Source organism: Carya illinoinensis, chromosome 12 (assembly GCF_018687715.1).
Source record: "Carya illinoinensis cultivar Pawnee chromosome 12, C.illinoinensisPawnee_v1, whole genome shotgun sequence".
NCBI classification, from domain to species: domain Eukaryota; kingdom Viridiplantae; phylum Streptophyta; class Magnoliopsida; order Fagales; family Juglandaceae; genus Carya; species Carya illinoinensis.
The window spans coordinates 23,533,256-23,546,204 of NC_056763.1; the positions used below are offsets into that span (position 1 = coordinate 23,533,256).

The 12,949-nt window shown below is 34.9% G+C and overlaps 2 protein-coding genes across 4 annotated transcripts; one reads left to right on the plus strand and one right to left on the minus strand.

Annotated features, from left to right (window-relative positions):
- Positions 1-4,276: 4,276 nt before the first annotated feature.
- Positions 4,277-7,279, minus strand: LOC122289682 (MND1-interacting protein 1-like). Its single transcript, XM_043096886.1, has 2 exons — positions 5,246-7,279; positions 4,277-4,913 (listed from the first exon to the last, which is right to left on the minus strand). The coding sequence occupies exons 1-2, from the start codon at positions 6,914-6,916 to the stop codon at positions 4,395-4,397; spliced, it is 2,190 nt and encodes a 729-aa protein (XP_042952820.1). The 5' UTR covers positions 6,917-7,279; the 3' UTR covers positions 4,277-4,394.
- A 519-nt stretch (positions 7,280-7,798) lies between these two features.
- LOC122289683 (protein LOL1-like) lies at positions 7,799-10,163 on the plus strand. 3 transcript variants are annotated; one of them, XM_043096890.1, is made up of 6 exons: positions 7,799-7,879; positions 8,351-8,503; positions 8,712-8,825; positions 8,999-9,112; positions 9,270-9,379; positions 9,832-10,163. In XM_043096890.1, the coding sequence occupies exons 2-6, from the start codon at positions 8,443-8,445 to the stop codon at positions 9,871-9,873; spliced, it is 441 nt and encodes a 146-aa protein (XP_042952824.1). In that variant the 5' UTR covers positions 7,799-7,879; positions 8,351-8,442; the 3' UTR covers positions 9,874-10,163. The 3 variants fall into 3 exon arrangements, with proteins under 3 accessions (XP_042952824.1, XP_042952822.1, XP_042952823.1); XM_043096888.1 differs by lacking the exon at positions 7,799-7,879 and adding an exon at positions 7,893-8,189; XM_043096889.1 differs by lacking the exon at positions 7,799-7,879 and adding an exon at positions 7,893-8,096.
- Positions 10,164-12,949: the final 2,786 nt, after the last annotated feature.

Genomic DNA, 12,949 nt, shown 5'->3' on the forward strand with positions numbered 1-12,949 from the left:
GCTACGGACTGGCCCAAATTTGAAGGAAATTTGGCCCAAATCACTATAAAAACCCATTGAAATAAAGCCCACTTAGAAAATAAGGTTCTAAGAAAATAAAAATACACAATAAAAATAATTAAAAGCCAAGTAAAAATACTACAACTCTATATTAATAAAATAAAATATTTAAAACCTAACAATAGAATATTTAAAGCATAGAGTAATTTAAATACGAAATAATAACTAATAACAAGAAATCACATTAAAATAATTTACACGACTTAAAATCATAAATGAACCCAACGAATAATACATTAAATTTAAAACAAAAGAGTAATAAACCATAATAAATAAAATAATCTTTCCATGCAAATATACGTAAAAAGAAAATTGCACAATAAAAAAAATAAATAAGAGCCAAATAAAAACACTACAATTCAATATTAATAAAATAAAATAATTAAAGTCTAACATTAAACTAATTTAAAGTAAAGATCAATTTAAATGTAAAATAATAATTAATACCAAGAAAACACATCAAAATAAATTTCACAACTTAAAATTCATAAAATAAATTTTTTCATTCCTAAATTTTTTATACTATACATAAAATATTTCGACTTTAAATTATAATAAAATACTAATTATTTTTTTATTTTACTTTTTTTGTAAATTAATTATTTACACATTTATTTATTCTCTAATCCCATTAAATATTTAACATATAAGAGCATCTGTCGTTTATAAAGACTGTTATAGTACAAGTTTAAAAAAAAAGTGTATGATTCAACTTGCTGCAGATTCAGAAATATTCAATCAGCAACAACACAAAAATTTCAATCTTTTCTCTATGGGCCCTGTGCAATATGGCTGAGAACTACAATGATCATGAAAACAAAAAACAAAATTCTATTTGTATTTTTTTTTTTTTGTTCAAATTTACTCTAAACAAATTTTTGTATAAGACAATCAAAAAATACAATTAAACAAACTTGCAGAGCACGTTTGGCCTCCACTAGTAATATATATACAGCTTGCTGCCCTATTATTTCAAACTTGCGAAGAAAGGATGGAGACCTTATTGTCAACCTTTACAACAACTTTATGAAATATGAACAACTTTTGTTATAGAGCTTTGTTAATTGTCATTTCACATACTATATATTATATTTATATATTTTTTATCATTTAAATTAATTAAATTCTTCATGATTATTCCTATATCACATAATTACTAAGAAGAAAAAAAATAAAAAATTATATGTGATATGTAGTTTAAGAATGATGAACAACTCATCTTAAAGAGTTCATGTGTTTGTTGGTTTTTGTTGAGAGATCTTCCCGTGCTTTGCCTACTCTCCTTTGTTATGTGAATGGACAATCTTTTTCTTGGGAGTAGTGGAAAAGCTTTTGACGTGGGGGTAGACAAATTGGATACGTTAATTTACTTCTTCTCGTGCGATCTATTATAATTTTAAAAGAATCAAAATATTAATAGTTGTTAAAAATAATTTATATAAAATATTTTTATGTCAGCATGTTGAGTGTATAAAGATTATGAATTTGGAGTAAATATATATATATTTTTCTCTTTTCGAGTTATTTGTTGAAACATCAAACATTGCCCATAAAATGTCTTAATTGAGATTGGAAAATGCTTATCCAACATATGCTGGTCATAGATGGTTGTCACCGATTTGGTTTTTTTATTTTTAATTTTTTATTTAGTAGTTAAGTAAATATTTTTTAATGAATTTATAATTTTTATTTTTATTTTTTAATTTTTAATAAGCTTAAAAATTTTGAAAAAATAAAGATAAAAAAAATTTGCTTATTTGCTTATTACTTTATCGGTGGCGGGTGGCCTCCCTACTTGGAGTAGCACCACCAATTGGCTAGCCTAGCTAATTTGTTAGAAAAATACTATAGATACAAAGGGATCCCATAAAGGGATCCTATACACTGATGTAGCACATCACGTGTCTTTTTTTTTTTCCTCCATTCTCTCATTTCTCCCTTCTCTCCAACATCTCTCATTTCTTCATCTTTTTTTTTTTCCCTTTCTTTCTCTCCTCCCTCGTGCCCTCTCTCTATGCTAGTTCCACCTCATGGTGGGCAGAAAATGCTGACAATCCAAATGGGACCACCGGAGTGGAGAGCCGATAAGGAATGCGTATCTGAGAGTATGCCTAGGTGAGTTAATCGAATTGGGCCATGGACCCACAGTGCCACTCCATCTACCAAGACTCCATCATGCAAAGGAAGTCACTGTAATTGGCGTTGTCGTCTGACCACCAAGGTTGGGTGTGGTGGCGCAATGTGGCTAAGAGGAAGAGAGGGAAAGGGGCTGCACTGTGGGGCGTTGGGTCTGGTCGGAGGTCACTGGTGATGGGGAATGGTCGCTGGTGGTGGTTGGCTATGAGCTATGGCGGCACTACTGTGACTAGGAGAGAGAGTTCGGTGAAGGGAGAGGGCACACGGCTACGGGGAGCTGAAGGGGGAAAGAGGAGAGAGAGGAAAAGTGGGGAATGAGGTGCTAGGAAAAATGGACACGTGGCAAATCAATGTGTATGATTTATTTGTAGGATCTCTTTGTATCTCTAGCTGCTCCTAATTTTTTATTAAGGATAATAATTGTTTATTATAAATTAAGACACGTGACATTTATTATGACTTCCACGTCAAATATAGAAATTTTTTAAAAATATTGAAACGAAAATTCTTATGATAAAAACACTTTTTAAAGCATAATTGATTTTTTTTTTTTTTTTAAATGCTGAGGGACCAGTGGTCGCCTAGACTGGGCCACTTGGTGTTGGGCTAGATGGAGCCAGCATCGCGACATGGCCTTTTGATGGCCTACCTGCAGGCTGCAGTAACGTCATCTAGGGCCTAAGCCCCCCCACATGTGACGTTCGACAAATAATTACGAGAAAGTAATTAAAAATAATGATATTTATAAGTTTTAAATGAATACATTATATTAAAAAAAAAATCGTTATGAAAAACATATTAATAATGAAGTTCGGTTGGATTCGTATAATGAGCCTAACAAATATCGATTAAAATGTATAATAATTGGAACTCGATTTGAGAAATAATATAATATTAATTTTGTCTTCTCCGCTATTAACGTCAAAAGTTGCTGAGAAATAATATTTTTTAACAAGAGAAAAATGAAATAATATAGATAGATAGATAGATAGATAATCGAAGATTTTATTTAAAACTCAAAAGGCATAGTCTATGTAATAGAAAATAATAATAATTTGTACAGTACATGTGTCACGCCCAATCTTTTTTAAAATAAATTGATAAATTTAATAATTATATAAAAAAAATTATTTTTTAATAATAAACTTCACTTTTTTAAAAAAGAGGGTAGGAAACTTGTACTCTTATAAAGAGCATTGTTAATGAATTATGCATATATAAATGACAATTTTGATGAAAGTAAGATGAATTTAGATTTTAGTTATTCAATTTACATAAATCTCCACATTGGAATAGCTATTTTTTTATTATATAACAATAAAATAATATAAGATGAATTTGACGTTAGCTATTTCATATCAAATCTCCACATTAAATTAGTCATTTATTTATTATATATTAATGAGTAGTTAATCATTTAAAAATATTTAATTTTTTTAATTATTAATTTATTTTATTTTATCATATTTTAATTATCCATTATTATTATATTATATTTTACAAGTTAATTTAAAGAAATTGATGAAAGTTTATAGATATAAATAGAGAGAAGAGAGAGAGTGTTATAAAAAATAATAAAATAAGATTTACTCTATATAGTTTAGATCAAATTTGATATTTTCCTTTAAAATACTGTAGATAAAAGCTACAAACTTTGCCGATAGCTAATCCATTGTAAGTTTATTTTGTATCAAATAGTTAAAAAGTGCAAGTTATTTTGGATATTCTAGACTGCTCTAATTGTATCTAGTAGAAAAAGTTGAAAAAATAGAACAGCAGCCGGAATTTTATGCAAGTGATTGGAGGTTTAAATCCTGAAATGTAAGAGTATTTTCGAATTTCAACCTACAAAATTTCATTTAGATAATGATAATATTTCATCTTATTTTATTATTACAATTCTTTTAAATTCCTATACAAAATATAATATACAATTCAATTTTTTAAAAAATTTTAAAGCAATAATAATATTAAAAGATAATATTCAAATAAAACTTTATTCAACTTTTATTTAAAATCATCTCATCTCATCTCATCTTATTATCCAAACCTGGTCGGGCATCCAAGAAAACCCAGAAAAAAGCTTAAAAAATGAAAAGTAAAAATATATAAGTAAAGCAGTAAAAGGTAAACCCTCTTTAGTGATGCTGGTACAAGTATTATTTATCACTCCCCTCAATTCACTCAAAATAAACAAGCTATGAACTTGCACCGTAAACACGGACTCTTTGTTCAATTGGAACCCTGCAGCAGGGACAAGTAGCTTTACCCTTTTTATCATAGTTACCACTGCAGTTAGCACATAGAACTTGGTGAGCACACGGCAAGAAAACAACAGAAACTTCATCTTTCATGCAAATCATGCATTTCCTATCACAGTTGGCTTCTTTATCTGAGGAGTCTTCCAGACCATAGATGTCATGAAGTAGCTTAGCCATCGTTTCTCCTCTTGGTTTTGCTCCCTCATTGTATGCCGTGGATATCATATTTAATGGGTAATGCGATTCCGTAGTCTGAGCAGATGCTTTAAGACGTGAAAGTTCTTGCTCAAGTCTTTGAAGATCATCCTTGTGCCGCTGGAAGTCTATCTCTATCTTTTGGCGCAAAGCCTCGAGTTTTCGTTTGTTACCGGCCTCAGCAGTTTCCTTGCTGTGACGTTCCTCCTCCACTTGAGCCAAGGCTAGCTCTTTGACCTTCAGCTCCTGCCTCCACTTTAGCTGTAATAGGAGAATTTTGCGGACATAGTTTAGTTGAGATATACGCAAAAGAATCGTGTAAACTGCAAACTATATAACCATATATATAAGAAAAGCGCCTAACTGAGACGGTAGAACATGCACATGAAAAATAACAGTCATGTAAACCAACACAAAGAAATATCGTCCCATGCAAACTGTGTGAGGAAATAGGTAAATTAATATTCTTAGCACACCACAACCCGAGTGTATTAAGTTATATATAAAAGAAAAAAAGAATATCATCCCATGTAATTTGTGTATGTGTGTGTTTATGAGTGCATGGAACAGATAAATTAATATTCTTAACACACCTCAACTTCTTTCTGAGCCAGTGTGATCCGAGCCAGAAGTTGTTGCAATTCCTTAATCTTCTGTTTCTCGTCAGCAATCTCCTCCTGCAACTTAGTTTTTTGTTTTTCCCATGCCAAAAGCTTTTTCATGAACTTCCTCTCCCTCTTTTGAACCTCCAGACATGTTGTGACAGACTCTGATGCACTTAATTTAGAAGCCTCCTTCTCTGCTCTAATTTCAGCATTCTCAGTCTCTAGTCGTCTCACAGCCGCATTTGCCCTGTCCACTTGACCACTGGCTTTTCGCAATGCATTCTCCATCTCTGTGAGTCTCCTCATGGTTGTGTCCTCGAGAGTCTGTTTCCCTTTCTTCAACCTTTGAGTCTCCTCCCTTTCCATTCTCAACATCTTAAGCTCAGTCAGATCATGACAAAGCTTTTTTGCAGCTTGCATCGCCTTCTGATGCGCCCAATCCTTCCGGTCCATCACTTGTCGCTTGAGATCCTTAACCTGATGAAGTAGACTTACAATCATCTCATCCTTTTGATCTTCTGCCACAGAATCCCAGCTCTCCTCAATTTTCAAATCGCGAAATTTACTCAAAACCGAGCTCACAACCTCTTGGTTCTTCAAACCCAAAGATTCCTCACTCTGATCAGCTTCCCCCAACACAACATGAGCATCCCTGTGGAATGAAGCACTTGGGCAAGCTTGGGACAGCGGCTGCAGCTGTTTTGAGTTGTCTCGGAAACCAGTAGCAAGCATTGCAACATTCCTTTTTAACAATGACTTCATTGAAGGAGAAAGAGTAAACTTCTTTGGGCATTCGAAATCTCTCTGCAAAGTCACTTCTGTTCTACATGAGGAAAACCCAACAACCGGAAACTCCGACCTTCCCCCATTCCCAAAACCCCACCCACCATGAAACCTACAAAGTGCCGGGGCCACGACACCATGATCACCAACACTCTCAACACTACTAGACACAGCAGGACCATTATTAAGACCCTTACTTTCCATATTCGAAGGGAGCACCGGGATTTCAATACTACTTGCTCGACCCACATGAAGTTCACTCATAAGCAAGCACCACATTGCATCACCCTTGCTTAAATTTGGTCTAACCTGTTGTAACAAACACACCATACCTGCGAGCGAGTACTCCTCCAACTGCCTCAAATCCGTGAATAAGGGCTCAGAATCATCGGAAACCCCATTACCACTAGCATTCTCACCACCCCCACCATTACCACGATCACCGCCACCACTACCAGTCAAATAAGCCAATGAGTTATGCATAATGTTTGTCAACACATCCATGCCTCCATACCAATGCCCGTTTCGCAATATCGCCTTTAGGGCGACATCCTCATCATACCCCAATGCAACAAGCTTAGATATAGCTTCATTGTACAAGAATTCCAAGTTTTTCAACAGAAATTCTTCTATCTGTTCCTCGGTGCAGTAACCCCACCCGTTATCGTCGGAATCAGCTTCGTCAGAATCAGGGTTTTGGATCGAGTCCTTGAGACCCAGATGACCCAGACGGTATTTCCCGGATTTGAGACCCGAATCAAATACCGATTTGGAGATTGATTCTCTGTCCAAGTGAGCACATGGACCGAATTCGGGTTTCCCTGATCGCAGCCTCCGATTCGCTCGGATGTGCTTCTCTCTTAGAGTGCAACCCATGTGCGTGTACGGTGTGTATATATATAACCAGAGAAATAAATAATGAAGCGTGATAGAATTACAAATAGAAAAAGGGTACTAATTCGTATGAAAAACAGAAGGAAATTTTGATGGGATATGAGAGGGAGAGAGACTCACACTGCGTTTTTGCCGAGGATCGGCGTTTTGATTCTGCACGACAGCAGCGCAGCACGAGACAGAGATTGTAAAGAAGGTGATGGATGACAAGGGACGGCCATGCAATTGGAGAGGCAATTTGACATGGGGTTAGGTGTTGGGTCAGGTGCCCAAACATGGAATGATGGATTCATGATCAGAGCAGAGGTGACGCTGTTTGTGGTGTGGTGTGGTGTGGTGTGGACCATGAAAAGCAAGTTAGGAAATAGTCTGGGGTTGGGCCCTTCCAAGTCTTGTTTGATATTTCTGTCCTCTTTGAACATTAATTTAAGCCCAACTCCAAGTTTCCGCTAAACACATGCCCAAAAATTAAGCAAAATAAAAATAAAAATTCCTTTTTATTATAAAAAAACTTACTTAAAACCCTAATTTGTATCATATAGATGTATGAAGGTTGAGCCATAATAAATGAGATTGAAAATGTTGTTAAGAATAAGCATTTTGATTACAACAAAATAAGAGAGTAATACTATACATCATAATATCATCTGACTTTTATCATACTAAATATGATGTGGCATATTCATCACTATTGAATGATAAAGAAGTATGAAATAAATGATTATTTAATAATGATAAATATGTTACATCTTACTTAATAGGATAAAAGTAGAATAATGGTAATACAGTATATAAAATATTCCTAAATCTTATTGGAATCTCTGGCTAGTGGCTACTGAGTGTACACGATGTATCTATAGCTACTCTAGTCAATGTTTCACGGGGTTGTTTAAAATATGAAGTTTGCACTGAAGGAAACTCCAATTCTCTCCTTTCTTTGTCGAAGTATTTGTTCATTCTCTCTCTCTCTCTCTACCGTTTTTTTCTCCTCTAGCTTCTTTCCTTATTGGTAGGAAGAGATTGAAATGTGGCTGAGGATGAATGACTGAAATATTATCGTGGCAATGTATCTAACTATCAATTGACTACAGACCCAAAAAACTTTATCAATTGTCAGCCTTTAGAACGAGAGATCAGCCCCTGAATTGTCATAGGGCTTTAAGTATGGATAAAACTATGGGAATTCTAACCCCCCTTTTGTCATTAATTAAAATATTAGTACTTTTTCCCATTGTTTTGACAACCTCTTTGCATGGTCAGTCAAAGTTCTCACCTTTCATTTCTTATAAATCTCATTGATGTTTGCCTTCAATTTCTTATCAATTAAGTGTTCTGGCAGACCCGGGTCTTTTGTAATTCCAACATTTGTACTACTCTTTTTAGTTTTTTTATTTTTTAATTTTTTGCTCCATCCAGGAATAAGAATGGGAGGATTAGAGCGTTCTGCATGTCTCTGGCAGTAAACTACAAAGAGCTTGGAAGAGAGAGTATTTCTGTGAGATTTTATTATGCCAGTTCCGCTTGCTCCATATCCGACACCTCCAGCGCCATATACACCACCTGCAAATGGTATCTGACTTAGTTCTATGCAAGATTACGCTTTTAAAACTGTAGATTCTCTTATCTTTTCGGTAAGATCAGGATTATAATCAAGAAATCTAGGCATCTTTCCAGGACCTTGTAATGACTTGCAAAAGATCTTCCATGGCAGTTATTTAATCTATTCTAGTGTCTTTCCCGGCTTCGCTCATCAGATTATATTTATGTTCATCATCAGGTGCACAGAGCCATCTCGTGTGTTCTGGATGTCAAAACCTTCTACTTTATCCTGTTGGAGCAATGTCTGTTTGCTGTGCTGTTTGCCACGCAGTCACAGCTGTGCCACCTCCAGGTATGCTGGTCTTTGTTTTTTTCATTTTCTTAATTTCTTCTTTGTTTTTATAACCCGGATAGCATATCGATCCAAACTTGAAATTCGTTTTGATTCTCTTCAATCTCTATCGCACTAAGAAAGTAGACAAGTCCAAAGAACAGTCACTTTCTGTTTGTATTACTCTTCCACAGGCACAGAAATGGCCCAGTTGGTTTGTGGCGCCTGTCACACCTTGCTCATGTTCATCCGTGGAGCAACAAGCGTGCAATGCTCTTGCTGTCACACAGTCAATCTAGCCATGGAAGGTAACTATTTACCGCATTAATTGATGTACGAAATTCATCCTTTTCCCTCCTCCCCACATAATCTCTTAAAACTTCAAAATAAGTTGTCTTAATCTCTAGTATTATTAAGATGGAAAACCTTACCAACTGAGCCAGCAAGAAATGGATATTGTAACAGCAAACCAGGTGGCGCACGTCAATTGTTGCAACTGCAGGATGCTATTGATGTACCAATATGGAGCCCAAACCGTGAAATGTGCCGTCTGCAATTTTGTGACATCAATTGGGGTCAGTTTACATTTCTTTTAAACTCGGTACACTTTGATAGAGCTAAAGAGTTTCCTCCTAATGTATATGACTCAAATTTAAGACAGGACTTCTAATCAGAAAATTGGAATTTAGCTGCTGTTTAAGGTGGATAACTTTGTTTGAGTTCATAAATCAATACAGCTTCAAGGCCTGCATATGAAGGGAAAGCAAATCACTCCAGGAAATGAATAATAATGTTAGATCAAAAGACTTTCCATCACTCCCTTTCTTATCCAAAACTCTAATACACAAAATCCACCTTGAACTGCCCACCAGCAATATGTCTTCAAATGTGCTCATAAGCAGCATATGTAAACCACTTCTTTTACCCCCCATAACTATGAGAGATATCATATGTATATTTAGTTCTAAAACTTCCCCTTTTCTGCGTGTTCTTATCATGTTAATTGTGATGTCAATGGATGATGCAGGCCTCAGCAAGCATGACTGAACAGATCAAGTACAACAATTAAAACTTCTGTACATGAACTAAGTTGTTGTTACAGATTCTACAACCTGGTTTTTCATATCATGAAACTGCCCATCAGTGCATCTTTCAGCATTGCGTGATGTTTTTGATGATGAATAAATGTTGGGAGTTTGGAAGTATGAAAACTGCTCTGTCAGAAGACTTTTTGAGTGCTTTTGGAACCGTTCAGATAAGAAGAACTTCATTTTCCTTTGACAAGTGTGTATTTATTAATGACATTAAGCACACGAGAATAATACTTTGCATGAGATGATTTCTGCTTTTGATTTTTCACTTTTCTGAGTGCATGAAACAATGTCTTGGCAGCAACCAAAGAGATATTTCAGAGACACGATATATGTTTATGACCATGAAACTGAGTTTCATGAATAACCTCACAAAGCAATATTTGAATGGTAATAATATACTTACGTCTCTTTTATTATTGCTTTACTATCTTTTTTTTTTTTTTCTTTTTACTATTTGAATTTGGATTAAAAATTCTAGAATATAATCTTCTTGTATAATCTAAAAAAAATAAAAAATTCAATCAATCAACGTAATTATATAAATTAATTTAACATAAATTTAATTTTATAAAAGCTGACTGAGGAAAAGAAGGTCAGGTTTTATAAAATTAAATTACATATATATATTGGTTGATTGAAATTTTGAATCCAAATTCAAAAAAAAAAAAAAAAAAAAATGTAAGTGCATGATTATCCATATTTGAATTGTTGAATCAGCTGCGACTTAAGGACATCTCTCTGTGTTGATTCACGTGGAAGAAACAAGTACGCTCATTTATTTCATTTCATCCTCAGCCACAACTTCTGTCTCTCTTTGAAAGCGCACCCTGAAACAAGTGATCCGTAGTACTTCTTGATGGGCAATGTTTCTCGGACATGACGAGGACATCCTAAAAGATCACTCTCTCTCATAGAAACTAAGAAGGATACGAAAAGAGTCGAGTAAAATCGAGATTAATCACACATGAACAAAAATGATTTACATGGTTAGACAACGCGCTTACATTCAGAAGACTGTAGAAGATTTTACTCAAATCAAATATCAAAGATAAAGTGCGGCTGTACAGAAATACCTAATCGGCAGCCACACAAAAGTTTAATATAATATATAGTAAACTCAAAAAATTATTTACAAATTTAATCCCGTTGAAAATTCACTAAAAAATTACAACGAATTTTTGTTGAGTTAGATCATCAAATCGAGCAGTCACAGAACAAGGTCAAGCTACACAAAAAACCCAACATTTCTTTGCCTCCATGTTTCCTTGGCTTTCAACCATTTTCGATTTCATTTTTACTTGAAACATGTTTTAGAAGAGTATAAAGTTGTTACAACTTTTGGAAAGGCTTTCAAGGTTGAAAGAGATTCAAGACCACTCAACAAGTTTTGCACACTATATAAAATGCTTTTGATCCCTATCTTCATTCAAGCAAAGTTTGTGAGGATTCTCATCACTAAAGTATTGGATAGAAGATTGAAGTTACTCCACCAAAATCTTGGAAATAGAAATGCTAGCATGCATTGAGGCTCTTTTAAATGTTCTATGAATTGTATAATGTTATTCCCAGACATCATGCAGGCCTACTGCTAGTATAATAAAAGGGAATACTGAGCTACAAGCAAATTTCATCATCCAGGTGCACTGATGATAAGGGTAACAAAACTGCAACAAGTCTACCCTCAAATATCTTGAATGGGACAATCAAATTCGCAGGGTGTTTCAAATGTTCTGTCAAAGTTAAGCTTTTAGATTTTCAGGGCAGGCAGCTGAGTCATATTCCAAGTTGAGGAAATTTAACAAGAATAAAAGATCAACCATGCTCAATTGCAGTGCAGCTTCATCTAGATGGTTATTAGTGCTAGATTTCCCTCCTTTTGACAGAGATAGCAAGCTAAAACTAGTTTTATCTGCATTTTAGTGCCCCAACAAAGGTGATGATGATAATTACAATAAGACCGAAATGATCTTTACAAGACAAAATATACATCATTCCGAGGTAAATCAAACAAAGTAACCAACAGCATTCTTACAAATATTAAGACAAATTACCTGAAACAAGCAGGCCTTTTTGTATGCATCTTTAGATTCTTTACCCAGCACAACCTCAATCAAATCATGTTAATTTCCTCTCACAACCATTCAAAACCACACTCCTTGATTGAGTGATTTCTTCCAGACACAACCATTCAAGAAAGTAGTCCTGACTAAATACCATCTAGAGCTAGCCTATATGGATCACAACCTAACAAAAGAACTTTGAAGTTGTGTGGAGCCGCTACAAGAAAAAGGAAGAAATTTTTGATATTTTGTTAAAATCACTATCAATATACGACTTTGTAATTTGCAGCCCCAGGACAAGAGGATAAACTTTACAGGTCAGGCAAAAGACGCTAGCCTTGAACTTGTCCTGTATATATTGCTATTGCCTTGTCCACTTCGTAAACTGCCATGCATCATTAAATTGACAAACGAAAAGAAATAACAATGACAGGAATACCAAGAAGAAGAAAATAACCAGACAAATGATGGAATCTGATTCCTTAACGGAGAGTGATGTTCCCTTGGGCTTGAATCATTGTGCTGACTGACAGCTGAGACATTTCTGTTGATTAAGATAAAACTTAGCTTGAAAACAAAGAGCAAACATTGGATGATGCATTGGGGCCTGGGGGATATGTCATACTAACAAAAATGAACGTGCACAATCAGGTTACTAACATTTTTCTGTAGCAGATGGAGAACAGGTTTGGGGGCAAGCTATTCTCCAATAGAAGAAATTGTTTTGGGCCTTTTGACTTTTACTACATTTTGCAATAATATGTTCTTTTATCTACCAAGTGTTTGATTTCATGGATAAATCAATTTGAACACCAAAGACATTTTTCTGTCAGGTTTGTATCGGGCTTAAGTTCTTCATTATTGTTGATTTTTTTGGTCCTAGCCGATACGAGTGCTACCAGCCTACCAGCACCCCCTGGACAGGGGTGTCCTTGTCTTGCCCCCTGCTCCGCATGGGCGAGGGGACAGCTTGGGCCTCTGTACCCTGACA